Source organism: Equus asinus, chromosome 2 (genome assembly GCF_041296235.1).
Source record: "Equus asinus isolate D_3611 breed Donkey chromosome 2, EquAss-T2T_v2, whole genome shotgun sequence".
In the NCBI taxonomy this organism is placed as follows: Eukaryota; Metazoa; Chordata; class Mammalia; order Perissodactyla; family Equidae; genus Equus; species Equus asinus.
Window position 1 is genome coordinate 33,880,870 of NC_091791.1, and position 20,252 is coordinate 33,901,121.

Consider the following 20,252-nt stretch of genomic DNA (forward strand, 5'->3'; position numbering starts at 1 on the left):
GAAGCCAGTCAAACAATAAAATTTGAGGGCATGAAGTTTAAAATAAAAGTATTCAGGAAAGCTGTGTGTCCTCGAAGCATGCATCTGAGAAACACGACAGACTAGTCTACGGCCTTAGAGAAAGGAGCGGAAGGAAAGCTACTCAACTGACCACAGAAAGATGGGCTTTGGTGACTTCGAGGGAATGTCCCTTAGCACGTGGAAAGTAGGTTAGTTCCCAGAAAGATAAGAACAAAGGTATAGGCCTGCTGCGAGCATGGAAATCAAAAATAGAAGAGAAAGCATGTGATGCAACTTCTGAGAACAGAAAGGAAGTTAAAAATGTTAAGATAGCCAACTGAAAGTGGAAAACATTTTCCTTTGACTCACTCAGGAGGGAAATCTCTGAATAAATGCAGAGAGTATTTAACAATTTACGGGATAAGGAGAAACATTGGCTGCAGTTCTTACAAAAATAACCAGCAGGTATTCTCTCAATACCTAGGGAAGGGAACTCAGACCTCAAGTTCAAGTGTCCACCCTTGACAAGGTGTTAGGAGAAGTGGTGGATGTCAGTAGAAACCCTAATGCCACAGCTGCAGAATACTGGGCAAGTTAAGGTGACCTCTTGATCAGAACATCTGCCTCTGGCAGAGCACAAGCCCAGAAGACCAGGATTTAGGGGAATGCACAGGACTTGGAGTCAGAGAGACCAGGGTTCAAATCCTGCCTCGGTAAGTGTTGACCACCTTATTGAGTTATTATGAGGATTAAATGAGATGTGGAGATGAAAGCAGCTAGCACATAGCGTGTAGTTAGGACTCAGTAAATACTTGTGTGATACTGAGGTTAACAGGGAAAAGAAACAAAGGTAGTTTATTTTGTCCTCCTTACCCTAGTCTACCTAAGAGAGGAAGATGGGGGAAAAAAGTAGAAGATGGGAGAATCCTTTTATGTTGGGTTACACAAATCCAGAGTTGATAAAATTCAGAATTTGTACTTTGCAAATTAGTCCTGCTTCTCATTCTCTCCCACTCTGAGTACAAAGGTATCTTCTTAGAAAGCTTTTGGTTTCTTCATACTTGAATACACATTTGCCATTACTCCTCTGCTTGTTTGAGGAAAGAAACTGAAGACCACAGTGCAGACTATGAGGAGAAGGCTGAGCATTTAAGTTTAGTGTGGTAATCGGGTTCAAATTACAACAAAGCTCATGTGTTATCTATGGAGTAATCTGCAAGGAGATTAAGTCTAGGTGGTAAGCAGTTGAACTAATTGGTTGTAATGTGTTTTATGTTCAAGCTGGGATCTTTTTCTCAATAAACTCAAGAGAACTCAGTGGAGTCAGAAACTGTGTTGAGAGTCCTGTGGAGGTTTCTTAGAGCTGAAACCCAGGAGCCCACATCATTCAGGTCTTCCGACTCCTCTGGCAGAGTTTGGACATTTTGGGAAGAGCCCAAAGGACATTTATGTAAATCATGTACAATCCCCTTATTTTATTAAGAACTTGAAGTCCAAAGAAGTTAAGCATTTTGCTCAAAAGATAATAAATTAGTGTCAGAGCTTGGCCTGGAACCCAGATTTTCTCAGTCCCAGTCCAGTGTACCCCTGGGGGACCACTGTGGGTGACTAGAAAGGTGAGGTGGGGTCTGAGGAGATGAGAAGATAGGGGATGTGAGATGATTAGAGGAATGGCATCTCCGAGAGACTCCTGGTATTTCGAGAGGGGTTTGGGGCCACACTGAGGTTGAGTTCCTCTATCCTGCACACATCGCCAGGACTTCCTGCTGTTCTTCATAGTCTGTGGACAATTTATTTTGGTCTTCAAGGCTTTGGCACACACCCAAAACTGGAAGAGGATGCTTAGTAACTCTGCAGCAGCACCAGGTGTTTTACGATCCCGAGGGATTAACGGCCCCAAGGAAGCTAGGATCAGGTTTCTGAGGGACTTCTGAAGTGAAGGCCAACAGAGCAAGGACGCATGCAGGATTGCTCGCTCAGGGCAAATGAAACAAGGGCTCTAGGCCAAGAGGGGCAACTTGTGTGTACGTCTTCAAATATGGAAGAAAAGCAGTTTCTGAATCAGCAACTATCTGTCACCTGCTTACTGTTGATGGGGGAGGGGAGGGAAGTGCAGTGTGTGTGTGTATGTATGTGTGTGTGTTGGGCTGACTGCTGTTTTTGTAAAGGTGAAAAACTGCAATGTATCTGCAAGAGTCCAAAATGTACTTAGTGTAGGATAATACTCCCTTTATTCTTAACCCTGGGTGAGGGCCTGGTTAGAACTTGTATCAGGTTTTAGGCTTAAATAGGGCAGACCCTGATGACCTGGGGTGGGATCAAGGAACACTGTTCAGTAGGACTGTGATGTGAGCCACATATGTAGTTTTAAATTTTCTGGTAGTAAAATGGAACGGGTGAAGTTAATTTTAATAATATATTTTATTTAACCCAATATATCTAAAGTAGTATCATTTTAACATATAATCCACGTAAGAATTATTAATGAGATATTTTACGTTCTTTATTTTGTACTAAGCTTTTTAAATCCAGTGTGTATTTTTACACTTACAGCACATTTCATACTGGCCACATCTAAAGTGTTCAGTAGATACATGTGCCTACTGGCTACCACATTGGACTGCATAGGTTCAGAGGAAGAGATCTATAAAGCTGTACACGGTTAGAAAATGGGGGCAGGGAGAGAAAAAACATATGCCTAGAGGAAAAAAATCTGAGGGTAAACAACCTTCAAAGTGAAGGGCAAATCCCTGTGATGGATATTAATAGTTTCCACCTCCACTGAGGGTCTACCCCATGGCACCAGCCAAAAAGACTGGTTTATATTTCATCCCTATCAGATGTTTGATTTAAATCTAAGGAAAGCATTTCAAATAGGGAGAAACTGAATCTTAGCAAATAGGATAAATGTTTATCTTGCCTTCTTCCTTCATTTTGTCCCACAAATGTTAAAGAATCAAGTGATCCCTACAGATGAGTTAAGTTTGCACTAGATGTTAAGGCTATGGTGATGATTATCCTCTGATGTGAATATGACCTGAGACCGAGGAAGGTCTTAGCTGGACTATCAGTTTCCCTTCCAGTACTGTGGAGCCTTGGGTTAATGACCGGGCAATATCTATTACTTCACACCATAGCTTTTACTTAAAGAAAAAGTCATCAAGAAGAGCAGTTACAGTGCCTGTTTTCAGAAGAGACAGAAGCCAGGTGTTGCTATCATGGTTATACCAGCTGTCCCAATATGACTCAAGAGGGAAGTGGCGTATGATGATCAGACACTGAGAGGCTCAGCATTCACCGGCTTTGCCACCTTGTGCAAGTCTTCAGGCTTCCCTGAGCCCTAAAATTTCCTTTTTTGCCCTCCAAAGTCCAAGGGGTAGTACAAGAGTCAGATGAAGTAATGGACCTATATGTGCTTTGAAAGCTGCTAAAATAAAAAAGTGCTTTACAACAGAAAAGGATAGTAAAATATCATGTCCTTCTCACTGTATCTGATTCACCAACCTCTTTAAGTGCCGAATATTTGCTAGATGATCTATTCCAGTCAATCCTCGGAATTAAGTTGATTGAAAGATGCTAGTGGGCTTCTGTAAGCTGTGGAGATCATGTCAGGAGATTGTCCACGTCCTCTTTGTTCTGCGTTGCACCTGAGGTCATTAGACCACCCGCTGGAGTTTGGAAATATTTTGATCTTTATGAGAACTTTTATTTTCATGAGGTGTGACGCAGATCAGTCTTGGCACACTATAGCCAAAGAACCTCAGTGTCAGATAATTGAGGTCCTCTACAGCCTTGCTCCCCAGAGTTGACCTGTGGACCAGCAGCATGAGCTTCACCAAATAGAAATGCATAGTCTCAGGACACACCCCAAATGTGTCAAATCAGAATCTTCATTTTAACGGATCCCAGGTGTACCTACATACATTAAAGTTTAGGAGCACTGCTCTGTGATATCCCAACTAGTAACAGTCAGCACAGCCTCAGCTTGGAGGGCTGCTGTGACAGGCAACTCACTTCCTCTGGAGGCAGCCCCTTCTATCGTTGGACGGCTCTTTTAGAAAGCTTCTCGTTCTATCAAGTCAAAATCTGCCTGTGGGTATTACCTACTCAGGGAGCCCAGAATAAGTTTCATTCTTCTACCACATGAAAGCCCACATAGGAGGTGCTTGGAAATGTAAAGGAATATCATTACTTTCCTTTGTTACACAGAAGCCCTGATCCAGAGGTTGGATGGGTGGTGAGTGAGGCCATACAAGGTCAGCTCCCATTTACCTGGCAAAGGCCCTGTAGATCCTGAGATGTTGTAGAGGGAGCATGAGATGGCCTCTTCCAGTTCTGTCTCTTCCTTCACTCCTGCCAGAGTCCAAGGGGACTCGTTTAAGTGATTGCAGATTGGAATGGGCTTGGAGAACTTGAAGAGGTTTCCCAAAAGGACAAGAGTATAGAGTGATGTCTAGGATGGAAGTTGGTCCTGCAGGGCATGCTAAAGGATGAGGACATATACAGTGGAGATGAACAGGAGGGGGTGGTGTGGTGGAGCAGAAAGACTAGCCTGGCAGCTTTACTTCTCACTAGCTGTCTGTGTTTGGGGAATGCACTAAACCCCTCTGAGCATCAGCTTTCTGGGTTTTAGAAAATAACAGGATAAATTGTCCTGCCTGTCTCCAGGGTTTCTGTGGGACTCAGAGAAGATAATGTCACTGAACTCACTTGACAATGTGGGAAATGATCTGAGGATGAAAGAGAAGGTCTGGTGGAGCAGTAGATGAATCCGAGAGACAAGTCTACCTCTAATTCACTGTGTGACCTCAGGGGAGGCCCTCGCCCTCTCTGGGCCTCTGTAAAACAAGCGAGTCATATACAAAAGATCTCTGAGTGCCCTTCTAGAAGATCTTGGAGTTGCAATGGCTCATTGCTATTATTGCAGGTTACCTGGAGGATTTCTCCAAGGGTTGTTCTTCAAATATATATATTTAGGGAGACTTCCCAGAGCTTGGAATTGAATTCCTCTCTGAGAAAAATGATTCTAAACACCTTTCCAGTGAAGGCCTGGCCTCTACTATGGGAGTCCCACTTAAAAGACAGGTTTGCTTGGCCATGATTGCACCCGTGTTTCCATGTCAGCATGTGGTACCTGAACTGGTGAGTGAGGAGTGATGTTTTCATTTCTACAGCTGTATCAGGATGCATAGTTCTATTTCTGGAAGCAGGCTCTGCCCTGAGAGATATCTGAGCTCATCTCCTATGTAGCTGGAGTGCGTCCTGTGCAGATTTTTCCAGGAGAACAGTCTTGTTTGATACTTCGGATATTACCAAGCGGCTTTTCAAAAGCGTTACTCTCTTTTTCCGTTTTTGTAAGGACTGAAATATAGCATACCTGCTAATGTTATGAGCCTGCTTTGCCAGAGGAGGCTCCCAGTCAACAACATAAATTAAACTGGCTTTTGATACAGCAGCCCTTCCGTAGATGCCAACTGAGAATGAGGGACCAGTGTGTGTGGTTGTGGAGGGACATAACTGCTCCATAAGATAGCCATTCTGTGTGTCTTCCCTATCAAACTGGGGACCCTGTGTTGTTCATTCTTATCTCACTGCAGCCATGTTCCCAACTTCCCATTTCATTGCCTGGAGCTTGCTTCTAACTGTGTACATTGCCTTTTCTCCTGTGCACCCACTGTGTTGTTCTGGAAACTCGGTGGCCGTAGGCCGCGAGTATCCGGTGTCATCGAATGTGATGGTGTGGTACGCGTATTTGCTCATGCTTTTATTTTGAATCCTTTCCAATGTGACATCTGCTAAATTGTCTCCCTTATAATTTGCTTGGTGATCACAGCCTTCTCATCATTCATTGAGAGCAGGACCTGATCTCACAGAATCTGAAAAGAGCTATGTGGTAAGATGCCTGTTGAATAAGAATGTAGCTTTTCTAAAGAGAGTCCTTACTGACTTTTAGAGTCCAGACTGGAGTAATGCCTGGTTAACTCAAGAGCCATTATTTACTTGAATTATATGGCCATTGTAGTAGAGAGAGATGTCAGGCCACCTCCTTCCCTTTCAAAAAAAAGCAGAGGAATTGAGACAATATATCTACTCTGCCTACATGTGGGATTAGATTAATGTATTAGTGCATGCTTGGGGATTCATACTTGCATTTCTGTCCTAAAATTATTCCATTTGTAACAGTTACTCACTAATTACAGGCTTTTATGCTGCTGCCTTTTTTTTTTTTTTAATATTCATACTAAATCCCAAATTCTTCTGTATCTTACCTGTTTTTCCATGCTTACGCCTGGATTCCTCCTGCACTCCACTACGGGAATATCTGTTTTTTTAACCTGGATCTTCAACTCTGTTGTTTCCCTGGACTTATGTGCTTCGTCTGGAATGTTACATCTCTTCCTCTCTTTCTTTTTTTTCTTTTTGTCCCCATGTTGACTTTTATGGGGGTTTCTGGATATCTCGGGGCCACCTCACAGGAAGCAGTTTGCAATGAGATCATAAACATTGCCGAAAAATCTGTTCATTACTGCAGCACTGTTTCTCATCCCCTTGACTTTCATCACAAGGTATCCCCTTCTGACAATAAATCATCTTTAATCATTTCTCAGCAACCTCAAGCCCAGCAGCGAAGAGTCACCCCAGACAGGAGTCAAACCTCACAAGATTTGTAAGTACACTTGGTGAATTTCAATTCTCACGTTTTTAGCAGACTGTTGGCCTTAGAAAGTGGGTCATTGATTGACTATGGGAGCAGCCATTTGTGGGAAGGAACAAATCACTTCCAGCTTCTATGCAGATTTCTAGTTAAGGTCATGTTTCAATCAGCCAACATGAAAAGAGGTGGCAGGTAAACATAGGAGGTCATGGACTCCTGGGAGAGAGACAGGTAAAGAATTAAGTGCCATACAAGGGCAAAGGGGAGCTGTCTAACTGGTTTCAGTCCTCTTGTGGGAATATAGAGGAAGGAGTGGTTCATTCTGACTGAGGATGAATGAATAGAGTCAATCCATTCATTCAAAAAAAAATTACCGGCTATCACCTATGTTTTAAGTACATAGAAGTAAACTCTATTCAAGCAAGAAAGGGGATTTGGGATGAACATTGAAAGACAAATTGGACTTGAGATCTAGAACAGGGAGGTAAAAGGTCTTCCCAGCTGAGGAAACCACATGTGCAAAGGCCTGGGGTAGGTGGTGTGTTTGGAGAAGTTTGAGAAGGCCCATGTGGCTCCGGTATACAGTTCACGGAGGGAAAGGGACGAAGCTCAAGGAGTAGGTTGGGACCAGATTGTAGAATCCAGGATACAATTGAAATAAGTTTGGATTTTATTCTGTAGGCACTCAGGAGCCATTGAAGGTTTTTGAAATGAGGAACATAATGATTATATTTTGCTTTAGGGAAATAACTCTGGCAACAGAGTGGAGGGTGGATTTCAGAGACAAGGGACAAAGATACTGATTAGGAGATATGAATACAGCAAGGAAGTGATGAGGGCCTAGGCTAGGACAGAGCAGGTGCTTTGTGCATGGAAGTATACAGGATTACCCAAGAAGATACAGGGAGAAGAGAACCGAGGGTAGATCCTTTTAAGGCAATAGAGTAGCTGCCAGAGAAGGAGCAGCAAGAGATGCAGGAGAAGGTCTCGGAGCGCTCGCCTGTGTGGAACAGAGTAAGCAGTGTTTGGTCAGCTGTGCCCCCTGCTTCAGAGAGGCCAAGGAGGGGAGGAAATGAGAAGTGTCCTCCAGGCGTTCTATCTGAGAACTGGAAAAATCATTGGTGACCTCTGAGACAGCAGTGTTAGAGAGGTGGAGCAGATGCTACGTTAGAAAGGTCTGATGAGTTGGTTTGATGGTGAGTGGAAGGAGTCGGGGCTATAGAACAAGGGGGTAGCAGAGACAAGGGAGGTGTTTTTAGGGTGCAGAGACTTCAGCACTTTTGTACCAGAGGAGAAGGAGTTGACAGAGTTGAAAGATGTAGGAGAGAAGATGTGAGTTAAGGAAATAGCCCAGGGAAGGGAGTTCAACGTGGCCGGGAGAAGGGACCCGTCCTCATACATGGGAACAGACAGGAGGGAGGGTGAAGGTGGAGACTTAAACCCAGAGGGGATGAAAATCGAAGTGCTGCCCACAGCAAGCTTCCTCTCAGGAAACAGGGGTGGAGGGAAGAGCCCTCTGCTGAGAGTTGGGCACCAGAAGTGGCAGAGGAGCTGGGGGAAGGACTCGATGGAACCGTGTCCTGAGCAGCATGATGTCCGTCCAAAATCAGACCTGACATGGTGAGGGGGACCCAAGCAGCAAGGGTACGGGACTTCTCCAGCCAGTCTCCATTGTCTGGGAGTGAGAACAGAGAAGCAGATGTCAGGAGTTGTTTCCCAGAGCTGAGGTTAGCAAAGCAGCCACAGTGGAAGTTAAGGGGATAAGGCATTCTGAGGAGTCCAGGTTGAGTAGGAGACAGCAGACACATACAGAAACATCAAAAATGTATTTATTTTCTGACTTGAAATCCATCTGCATCTCTTTAATTCCTCATTAGAGACCTTCCTCCTGGCAGACATATCCATCTACCAAAGTATCACTACATTTGAACAAACACGTAAAGTTACATTGTCCCTTTGGTTTTAGCAGAGGAGAACGAACTTCTTGTTTCTGGGAACTGACTCCACTTCCTTGTTTCTAGTCTCTCTTGCCCAAACATGGGAATTCTCTGACATCTACTGGAAATGGTAGATGATTGGCTCATTTGCAAAGTTTTGCCTGCTACTGTTGTGTTTCAAAATAGTGAGTAAACAGAATTGCGAACTTGCTGCATGGTAGATGCTTCTTAAGTATTTGTCAAAGGAATAAATAAAAACCAAACTTTTCCTCATTGCCAAAGCAGCTATCGGATTTCACCCCAAGTAGTCCAGCTTTCTCAACTTGTAGCTGTTAGGACAGACAGAACAGCACAGACCAGATTGCCTTAGGCCAACTAGCAAGTAAATAAAAATCTTAACCCCAAAAGATCGCTTGGATAGAAAAACAGCAAAATGCTTCCAGGAGTTTCAGAAAAATGACATCCACGTTTAAAAGCAATTAATGAAGTGTGTGTCAGCATGTAAAGAAACTCAAGGTAGTTTTGCTAAACAGTGAGGCAATAGGAATGTACTTTTTATATCTTTATATATATATATGACAGTTGCCTTATGCTCTCCAATTACGTTATTATAATGTTAATACAATAACAGTATATTAGACCAGAATTAATGTTTGTCTCTGGACCTAAGTAACTTCTGATTATCCTTGATAATTTACATATATTATCCTGTCTTAAGAGAAAAATTTGATTAACTTGAAAGGGGGAGCATCTAGACAAAAAAGCTTGGCTATGGTGCCCAAATAAAGCTAAATAAAAGGACAGATCATGACTTGCTTCAGAAGTTCCCCATCCCTGTCAGTCTTAATTTACTTATCACATGTTGAATGGATCTCTCCGATGCTAAGTTATTAGAGAAATGGTCAATAAAATACTTTTATCTCCACTGATGAGTAGGAAACACTGCCCGAAGGTTGATTTAACTAAAATTGGTTTTAAAAATTCATTATTTAATCCTATCAGTGTTTGAGTCACTTAATATTCAATGTTCTCATTTATAGACTTAGCTACCAAGCACTGTATAGCTATATACCACAGAACGATGATGAATTGGAACTCCGAGATGGAGATATTGTTGATGTGATGGAAAAATGTGATGATGGATGGTTTGTTGGTAAGTGATCTCATCATGCTCTTCTAGTTGTGTACTGAAGGAATAAGTAGGAGTGATGAGCCATGCAAAGAGCAGTATTCTCTGCACAGAAAGAAGATTCCTAACTACCGTTAGGAATGCTGGGCCACCCAGTTTATGTTTGTTCTCAAGACACTGTGGATGATACTAATGTTCGACCCAAAACCAAATATGCCAACATCTACTGCATGGAAGGGCAGTTGTCAAATTCATTAACTGAGTTCTGTTTGTATTTCTATTTTGCATATATCTGTTCTACATTTGGAAATTTTATTTTTTAAAATTCTTATGAAACAACACAAGAACATTTGAGTGAGCCTCAGTCTGTACCATGAAACACAAGCATATATGTAGACATTCCAAAGACCTTATTTATTTACTCCAGGCTTCTAAGGAGTTTAAGCAAAGCAACCTGCTTAATTAAAAGAAAGGATTCACCTTTATAGAACAGGGGAGAGAGATCAACCTTTCTTGAGATTCTGTTACAAAACAGACACTTGCTGGATATACTTTCCTTTTGAAGTTCTCCCAACAAACAGCCCCTAAGGCAAGAATTATCCTTGTTTCACAGATTCAAAAACTGAGGCCCAATGAGGTTAAGTAACTAGCCTAAGGTCACCATGCAGGTAGCAAATGGTGGGGCTGGTGTTTGAACTCAGGCCCATTTCTCCCCAAGCCTGTGTGCTTTCTGCTCAGGCATGAATATGATGTTGGGAGCCACTGACTCACTCTTGGCTTCGGTTTTCCCCTCTACACCTGGCTTTACCTTTTTCTTCTTTTCAAAGACTAGCTCTTTCCTATTCTCCCTGGAAAAGCTTTGCTGAAGTGAAGTTATGTCAGGGCTGAGATAGTGAGAACAGCAAGGCCTCAGCATAAATGGGAGGCCAGAAAGATTTGCCTTGGCCTCACCAGCCTGTTAGAAAGCTACCCCATCCTCCCAAGACCCCCAGAAGCCTGTGGCTCTCACTGCCTCGAGTTGTTCTGTTCAAAAGGAAATCAGGTCCGAGAAGTCGGCGACACTCTAGAGCGGTGCAGTCCAGTAGAAACATAATGCAAACCATGTATAAAATTTACAATTTTCTGGAAGCCACATTGAAAAAAGTAAAAAGAAACCAGTAAAGTTAATTTTAATAATATATTTTATTAAGCCCAATGCATTCAAAATATTATCATTTGAGCAGGTAATCAGTATAAAAAATTTTTGTACCTAAGAATGTCTTCGAAATCTGATGTATATTTTATAGTTACAGCATTGCTCAATTCAGACTAGCCATGGTTCAGGGGCTCAGTAGCCACATGTGCTGTCATATTGGAGAGTGCAGCTTTAGTATCTATTAGCCATTAAACTCTTCCAGGAGTATTTACATTTTTTAGGAGAACTTGGGATGGGGTGAGAGGTGGCAGTTCTCTAATGGGGGCATCCCCAGCAGCTAGGTAAAGGAAATATTTTGGATTCGTCCATTCTTCAAACACTTGGAAAGGTGTTTTCATTCAGACTGAATAAAGTAACCCAGCAGAGCTCATTTTTCTCATCCGTAAAGAGAGTGGTAACTAGCTATGTGAACACATCTCTGGGCCTTACCATCCCAGTTCTCTGCATCCTTCTTGACCATCCCCCTCAGGGGTTCAACTAGTTGTTTTAGATGTCTTTAGCTTTGAAGAAAGAAGTTTCACTTTGGGTAACAACTCCAACCCATTGGTAGTGGCTGCTTGAAATTGTTGTGTTCAAGAGGATTCTGAAGCCATATCCAAACCAGTTGGGAAAAAGATACAATGATCAAATTGTGATGTCTGCTAATGAGGCACAACAAACATCTGCCACCACCCCTACCCTCAGCTTTAGAGAGAGACTCCCAAGAGAAGGAACTATGTTAGGGATCCAGCAATTCTGGACGTGGAGCAGGCCAGGAAGGGCTTTGTTCCCAGATAGCTCAGTGTTCCTGGCTCAACGGGAACCCTAATATGGTTGGTAGCAAAGACAGGGAGTCAATCTGGGTCTTAGGCACAGGCTTATAAGAGGAATTTCCTTTTGATGTGTTGATATCCAGTGGACTTTTAGAAATCCTACAGTTCAGGAATTCTAAATCTCTGGTATCTTCATGTGTTGGATAAATGTGCTCATTCTTCCAAATATGAGTATTGGAAAGAGCAGTGGGCTGGGAGTCAGAAGATCTGGGTTCAAAGTCTGCCTCTGATGCTTATGAGGCTGTAAGACCTCAGAAACATCACTTAAGCTCTCTGACCCTGGGTTTCCTCTTCTGAAAGAACGGGAGTATTAGAAATACCTGCTTTGCTTACACCCAGCATTATTTTTCAGCCTACATGGGATAAGATAGAGGAAAGTGCTTTGGAAACCATATGCTGTTCTCTGAACTCACATGGGTGAGTCTTCTCATTGTGCGTATGTGTGCTTTTTTATAGGTACTTCAAGAAGGACAAGGCAGTTTGGTACTTTTCCAGGCAACTATGTAAAGCCTTTGTATCTATAAGAAGACTGAAAACCACAGAGATTATTTTTATTGGAGGATGAAGCATAATTCACAAACCGGTCTCTTTATTTAAACGTTGAGTCAGTAGGAGAACTAATGGACAAAGTAAGAAGCAAAAGAAAGGACAGAGAAATGTTGTGTTTAAATCCTGAGCCTGGCTAAGCTTACTGTGCATCAGACAGGGCTGAACCATGTGCTGAGCAAAAAGGAATGAGGCAAATCTGTATTTACTTGGCTGCTTCTGGGAGCCACTCCAGCCTTCCCCTCCTCACCCCTCTTGGGTTATCTGACCTGCAGCACAGTCCAGGAGCAGTTAGCCCAGAAATGCCTCTTACTGCCCCAGCCTTGACCAGCTCTGGCTCAAAAGGGTCGGTTAGCCTGAAGCAGCCCTCCCAGCACCAGGCAGATCCCCAGCTATTTTCCAAAGGCTGCACACGCAGACTCCTCCAGTCTCTATCCCCAGCCTCCCCAGAGCCCACTGAATCCCCAACACTGCTGGAGATCCATCTGGGCTGCTGAGGCCATCCCTAGACAGTGATGGAGGCCCCCAAACTACACAAGTCAAGTCCCTCACTGGACCTACTGAGGTACATAGGGAAATAGAGGCAAAATTCAGGCGCCCTGTCTATTCAGCCTGCATGCAGCATGGCCATTGACGCCCCTGGTGTTCAGACAGAAAAGCACACAAGGTTTGCCCATGGGAGCTGGGTAACCAGGCAGATAGATTTGTATTTCTGAGTGATTAAGTCAAGAAGTCCGGTAGCTCTTGAGGTCACTTGTAGTGTGCTCCTTTCCCATATCACTGGCTTTTATAAATGGTCACCTTCAGGGCAGCACAGTTTCATTGATCAAAACACCATTGCTAATCTTTCTTTTCTGGATTGTTTTTGGCCAGGAAAGTTTGGGGTTGATAGGCCTCTTCTCACAGAAAACCACGGATGGTGTTCAGTGATTCCTTTAACATACACTGATGTACACTGGATGCCGATGAGCAAGATGTAGCTCCAAGCCTTAGAAGACACTCACCGTGTCTCCGTTTTTACTCCCCAATGGAGTTGAAGGACCATTCAGAATGTAGTAAACCAGGGTTGTGCATCCTGGTGCACCCTCCTGAGGCTTCTCTTCAGAGCAGAAGGTGCAGATGCAGTGGCCCTAAGTGTGAGGCAGTGATTCTGCCACTCCCAGGAGATCTGTCCTTTGTGGGGGGCCAGATCTGAGGAGGGGAGGCCCCTGTGACGTCTGAGGTGTTCAGTCACAACTCTGTCCAGTTTAAGGATGTTTATCAGCCTCTCTGTTAGACCCCTTGGAAAAATAAAGATAGAAATGACCCATTCCCTGCCTGCTGGGAACTCAGAGGTGATTGGAGAGACAGACACGCACCAAAAGACTAAATCAAGAGAGACTGTGATATGTGCTAAGAAGGGTGTGAGAGAGGAAGAGATGAATTTTCCCTGGAAGGATCCTAGAAAGAATTGTCATACTTATGTCTCTGTTAGGTCACTTTTGAACAAGTAGGGTACTGGAAGAACCTTTGTCTGAGAGTAGTTTAGGGCTGGAAATACTTGGAACCATTTCTATAGTCTTCAAACTCTCATCCTCCCCACAAATACACATCCAAGGTCACAAATAGGAGTAGTAGTTGTAGGTGGTAGGGTGTGTACAGGAACCCTGGCTGTCTGCACATAGCTCAGAATTGCCCCAGGACAGTTATCCCAAAGTCTGGAGTTTACATAAGTAGGTAAAGTTTGTCTTCAGTGCCTCTGCCTCAGCTTCTGCTTCCACTACTCATCTTAGGATCCCATCTGCTGCCCAGCCCCTCTCAGTCAGCTACAGTACCCTCACTCTCCCTGTGTTTCTTTCAAATCCTGCTCTCAGGAAAGAAACTGCCACTGACTCCTTCACACTAAAGTGTAAATGACTCATAAGAGGAATGTGTTACCTCTTCCCGGAGATATTTGTTTTTAACTAGGACAGAGCAAAGCCTTCCTTAATCCCAAGGGGAAAAGGCTGTGGCACTGATGGTGGGGGTGGGGGTGCAGGTGGGGTGAAGGAGCTTCCTGAGTAGAAAGGGCCTCCTTGATATTCCTTAAATAAGACTCATAGCTTTGGAAGGTCCACTCCACCATCCAAGGGCACTGCTTTTTTCTCACTTACTCTCTCTGAGGGACTATAGTACAAGTGCATTTGCACGTGCATTTTGCACGGCAGCATTTCACCCATTTTGGAATGTAATTCTTGTGTTGGCTAACGTGTTTCCTGTTTTTCTTAGATGCAAGCTATTAACATGATCTTATCTAATAGTTTTTTGAGGGGCGCTTCTTGATTAAATAGGTAATTTTGAACACCTCTTTAAATACAGCTAGAAAATAAAACCAATTTGTAAAGCCACATTTGCATATGATGCCAGACTCACGTATTTGTATATCTCCAGAAACCCAGGTATGCCTCACCAATTTGCCCATCTTTAATAAAATATGTTAAAATTTGCATCAAACTTCAGCTTCCTACATATGACAAACAGGGAACAAAGGTTTCCAATGGCTCTTTTGTCTTCAGACATTTAGTAATATAAAATACCTATTTTTATGCTGAAATGTTTATACAGGTTTATTAACAGCAAGTGCAAGTAATGGGCGGCATGCCTTGCAACACATTTTGATATATTAGCCATGCTTCTGGGCAAAGGCAGGCCTCAAACTACTTCTCTTTTACAGTCTCTCTGGGATCGGTAAAAGAAAAATATCATATGCTTAAGAAGTGGGACTGTAAATATGTATATTTAACTTTGTATAGCCCATGTACCTACTTTGTATAGAAAAATAATTTTAAAAATTTGAACTGAAGGGGGGTAAAATAAGGAAGTCATGAAGTTTTTTGCATTTTTATTTAAATGAAGGAATTCCAAATAACTCACCTGCAGATTTTTAGCACAAAAATAGCCATGGAAAAGTGTTAAAATTTTAAATAATCATTCTTTCTGGGAGAGAAGGTAACTGTTATCTCAGTTATAGTTTTTCTTTTGTTTTTGATTTTTCTTTTTTTTGCAGTCATATTTATCTGCAGTAATAGTAAGCCCCATTGCTAGAACAAGTTACTACAAAAAGGATTATATTCTGAAAGAAAATAACTGACATTCTATATAACCAATTAATTTAAAGTTTTGCCATTTCAATTACACACCAAGAGCATGTACTGTGCAGACACAGATTTTTTTCTGTTCATTTATTTTTCTTTATTGCAGTGGATTGATTTGATAACTAGATGTGCTGAATTACTACATTTGCTGTACATATTATTTAATAAACTTTATTCGGAATTGTGTGGCGTATGTTTGTTCTTACCATTCCTTGTTTCTCTCCTTCGCCAGGTTTCTCCAATGAGGCTTCTGTTCACTGCTTCAACTTTGTACACTCTCCTTTTCCATTCTTAATCACCTACCATCTGCCTTCCATCTTGCTCCACTTCTTACCTTACTCTTTTCTCAATAAGCTAACTTCGTGACCCTCACTGAATTAATTATTGTGGACCATTTCACCATTCTTTCTAACATTTGTTTATGTCTCTTCTGATTACAAAAATAATGCATATATCTCTTTAAAGCAAAAGTGAAACATTATAAAGTGTGTATAATGGGTCTTATTTGCTCCATAAGGCATGGAAATGGCACAGCACTTAGTTTTTCTAAATCAAATTAAATCTGGCTATGAGTCTTCTCTTGCTATGATGGGTGAAATTGCAGTCTGTCCTTTTTCCCCATCCCAAACGGTGTGTGGCAAGTGTGGCAAGGCCATGGCACTAGGCATCCAGCCTCTCCTGGCATCCCATGCTTAGGACCACACCAGTCTCTGAGGTGGAGCCTGCTGCACACGGCTGATGGGTCTGTCCCATAACAGAAAATCCAAAACATCCACCCTTTCTGCCCTGGTTCTACCCTCCTCTGTCTCCTTCAACTCAAGGCACCAGTTTGTACTGCCACCTGTTTGGGGTGACTCAGTGGGATCCCCCTCAGTGGGCTGATGTCTCAGTCTTGGAGAAGGGTTGTCTTCCAGGGGTCTGACAGCCTCAATACTGGGCCCTGAGTCACAGGCACTCATGCCCTCCATCCTGTCCAACAAATCCATCAGCCATATCTTCAAAATACATTTAGGACCCAACCACTTCAACCACCATAGTCCAGCCATGTCCTCTCACCTGGATCACTGCAATCACTTTCTAACTGGTTTCCCTGCTTCAACCCTCGCCTCCTCTACTTTAGTCTGAGAGCAACCAGAACTATCATTTTAAAGTTGTTCCACAACCCTCTAGTGGCTTCTCCTCTCGCTCAGAGTGGTACAATGGCCTCAAGTCCGGTTGGCACACTGCCTGCCCCTATCCCTTACCTTGGCTTTTCTCATTGTTCCTTCCAGTCACACAATCTTATAGCCTCGAACTCATCAAGCATGCTTCAGCTTTATGGCTTATGTATGCTATCCCTTGTGCCTGGAAGGCCCTCCCCCACAAACCATGGCTTTTACCTCCCTCCCTCGAGGTCTTTATGTTGCCTTCTCAATGAGGCTTTCATTGACCACTTTATACATAATAGGACCCTGCTGTCTCCACCCCAGCATTCTATCCCCCTTCTCTTCTTCTATGCTTCTCCATAACACTCATCACCATCTGATACTTATTTTCATAGTCATATAAAATCTATGAGGGTAATGATTCTGTTTTGCTATTATATGCCCAGCACCAAGAAGAGTGCCTATCATAGTTGGCACTCAGTTACTCAATCCTTTATTGATCAAATGAATGAATGAATGAATGAATGAATCCTTGGGGCCAGAGATCCTAGAACTTAGAATATAGTCATGAGCCACATAATGTTTCAGTCAACGACTAGACCGTATATATGACGGTGGTCCCATAAGATTAGTATCATACAGCCTAGATGTGTAGTAGGCTATACCATCTATGTTTGTGTAACTACACTCTGTGATGTTTGCACAGCGACGAAATTGCCTAACAATACCTTTCTCAGAATGTATCCCCATTGTTAAGCGACACATGGCTGTACTAATAGTGAAAGAAAGGAAACATTATCTTGCCTTTTTCTTACAGCAGCAGAAATAAACCAAAAATTAATCTCTCAAATTATTCTGGGCTTGTACAAACATAGAAAGTGAAAGTTCTCCATAATTATAGTCATCCAGACAGAGATAACCACTGCTAACTATCCAATGTATGGTCCTCCAAGCTTTCTTCTCTGCACATACTGAATACATACATCTATAAATAAATGCTTTGTATCATCTTATATGCTTCCCCCATTAACAACAGAACTTAGACATGTTTGCATAATCTACTTAACCAATCCCCTATTGATGATGCAAATATTTGAGGTTATTGCCAGCTTTTTACCACAACAAACAATGCTGCATTGAGTGCAATTATTGGCTCAAAGAGCAGGAACATTTCAAATCTTGAGATACTGCCAAATTGCCTTCCAGAAAGAATCATACCAATTTATACTCCTGCCAAGTTCATGGGAGTGTCTGTTTCCCCACCACCCAGTTAAAACTAGTCCATTATCTGCTTTTAGGAAATGCTGGTCCTTGGTTTGCCTGCCTTTTTACTGGCCAGCCCCTTCTGCAGAGTCCTCTTTCTAGATCTTCTCTGAATTATCTCTCAGCATATGCTCCTTCAGGAAGCATATCCCTCACAATATAATTTGGCCCAAAGAGTCAATTGTATGAGGGGTCCTTTCAATGAAAAGTGCTAGAAGCCCAACACTACTGGCCATTCTTGAATCATGTCACTGGGAAGAAGAGAGTTGGAACTAGCTTCAGGCAGGAGTGAATCCAGAGACTCAAACTTTCTGTCTGTATTTGTCTTATTCTTGGCATTGTGGTCTTGTTTTGCTACATTTTCACCTACTGAATGCAGCAATAGGAAACATGACTGCAGGCAGCTCCAGCCTCATTCTTCCAGTTCTCTGACTCTAGACTAGACAAAAGGGCCTTCCTATTTGGCTTTCCTGAAAACAATTCTAGGCCCTGGCAGGCCCAATTTGGATATTTACCCTTCCTTGGACTAATCATTTTGGCGAAAGGGGGAGGAGCATGATTGGCAGCCCCACCGGAACCTCATGGAATGAGGGAGAGGAAAAGGCCAGGGGAAGGGTATTCAGCTATAAGAAGAGCAGAAGGTAGCTGGATAGATAACTGAGTGGTCCACTGTGCAAACAGGACTTTGAGCATTATTGTCACAAACTTTGGAAGATGGAACACCATTGCCCTGTCCCAGTACAAACTTCAGTGTAGCTGAATGCAAGCTATGTGCTGAAGCTCTGCTAGCCAACGTCTTGAGATGAACATGGTGGAGGAGGATGTCCATCCAGAGGAGGGGGCTGATGTGACCAGGGGGGCATGCCACAACTGTATCATGCACTAAAAATATTAGCACTCTTCTGAAAGGGAACAAAGATTAGCATCTCAAAGTCATGAAGAGTGTTTGCGTGAATTGTACACAGGTGTATTTACCAAGTCTTAGTATGTAGAGATCAAGCCTGTCTCAGGGTTAGCTCAGACCTTTTAAGACCAATGAAAGAAGTTACCACTTGGTACAGGTAATTTGTGGAATGGGTTAGTGAAGAAGGTGGTTCAGATTGAAAATATTCAAGAAAATTTAAGATGAACCCATGGATGCAACAGGCCTTGATGAGGTATTATGAATGACCACATGACACTTTAGTTTATGAGGTCTGTCCTGGAGGACAAGTACTCTGCTCTTCCTCACTCTGGCATCAGCAGAGGCAACATACTGGGTAAGTTAAGAGTCTCTCTGGCAAACTCGTTATTAAAGAGAGATCTGATAAAGTGAGATGAATCTGCAAAGAGATGTGAGAATCATCTTCAAAATAGTAGCATAAATCATGTAGATTGATGAGAGATTATATTATTGGGGTCGGTGGACCTCTTGGAGTCCCCAAGCCCTCTTGGGGAAATTCATAAAGTCAAAACTGTTTTCATAGTAATGTTAAGATGCTTGTGGTAGCCAGCTTCCAAGAATGCCTTCAGTGACTCTCGCCTCCCGGTATTCCCCTTCCACATTCTATCAGGGTTGGTCTGTGTGACCAATAGAACATAGCAGAAGAGACGGTATGTCACTTCTGAGTCTAGGTCATAAAAGCCAGTTGGCTTCTCTCTCTTGCTTTTGGGGAGAAACAGACTGCAGTTTAGAACTTGTGTGTGCCAGGTATCTTGTGTTGGATAAATGTGCTAATTTCTCCAAAAAAGGAGAGGTAGTAGAAAGAACAATGGGCTGAGGGTCAGAAGACTGAGTTCAAGTGCTGCCTCTGATACTCACTAGGTTGTGAGACCTCAGAAATGCCCCTTAAGCTCTCTGAGCCTGGGTTTCCTTATCTGGGAGGGGGAGATGCCTGGACCAAAGTGGAGATCTGTTAGGAAGGAGGAAGAGGAAGTGATGTTTGGAAGGCAACCTGCAGTGCCCACCACAGAGCTCTCTAGTTATTCCAGTGCCTACTGTGTGCCAGCACTTTCTATGCATTATCTCATTTACTTCTCATACCAACCCTATGAGGTAGGTATTCTTATCTCCATTTACAGGTGAGGAAGCTGAGACTCAGAGTTCAGCCCAAGGGTATGCAGCAAGCAAGTGGGTTTAGTTTGACTCTAGAGCCAGTGTCATTTCCATTGATCACACTCTGTTGCCTCCAAGGACAGACAGCCGGGGCAAGTCTGCAGACCAGTGTACCTCCAGAACATCTAAAGTTTACCCAAAGATTATAACATCTCTAAGAGTGACCTCATGGAATAATGATACTAGTGATAACCATTTGATGAACAGCTATGATGTGCTTGAACATTGAAAGTTCAATAAAAGGTCTCTGTCCCTCTTAGTCTTCTGCCAGAGCCAACAACAGCATCAACGGCATAGAAGAAATCTTCATGCACCTCTGTTGATTCCATGTCACCCTATTCTTTACCACTCACAAGCTTCTC

At 42.9% G+C, this 20,252-nt stretch overlaps 1 protein-coding gene across 50 annotated transcripts in view; it reads left to right on the plus strand.

The window, feature by feature from the left end:
* SORBS1 (sorbin and SH3 domain containing 1) overlaps positions 1–15,568 on the plus strand; it is a 219,134-nt gene extending 203,566 nt beyond the window's left edge. For 24 of the 50 annotated variants that reach the window (XM_014858439.3, XM_044753540.2, XM_044753556.2 and 21 more), the window contains 3 exons: positions 6,609–6,667; positions 9,633–9,745; positions 12,185–15,568. In XM_014858439.3, the coding sequence (XP_014713925.1) occupies positions 6,609–6,667; positions 9,633–9,745; positions 12,185–12,252 (240 nt within the window). In that variant the 3' untranslated portion in view covers positions 12,253–15,568. Of the gene's footprint in view, positions 1–5,833; positions 5,894–6,476; positions 6,668–9,632; positions 9,746–12,184 lie in introns of all 50 variants that reach the window. The other 26 variants (XM_070486370.1, XM_070486372.1, XM_070486395.1 and 23 more) reach the window with 2 other exon arrangements.
* The last annotated feature ends 4,684 nt before the right edge of the window (positions 15,569–20,252 follow it).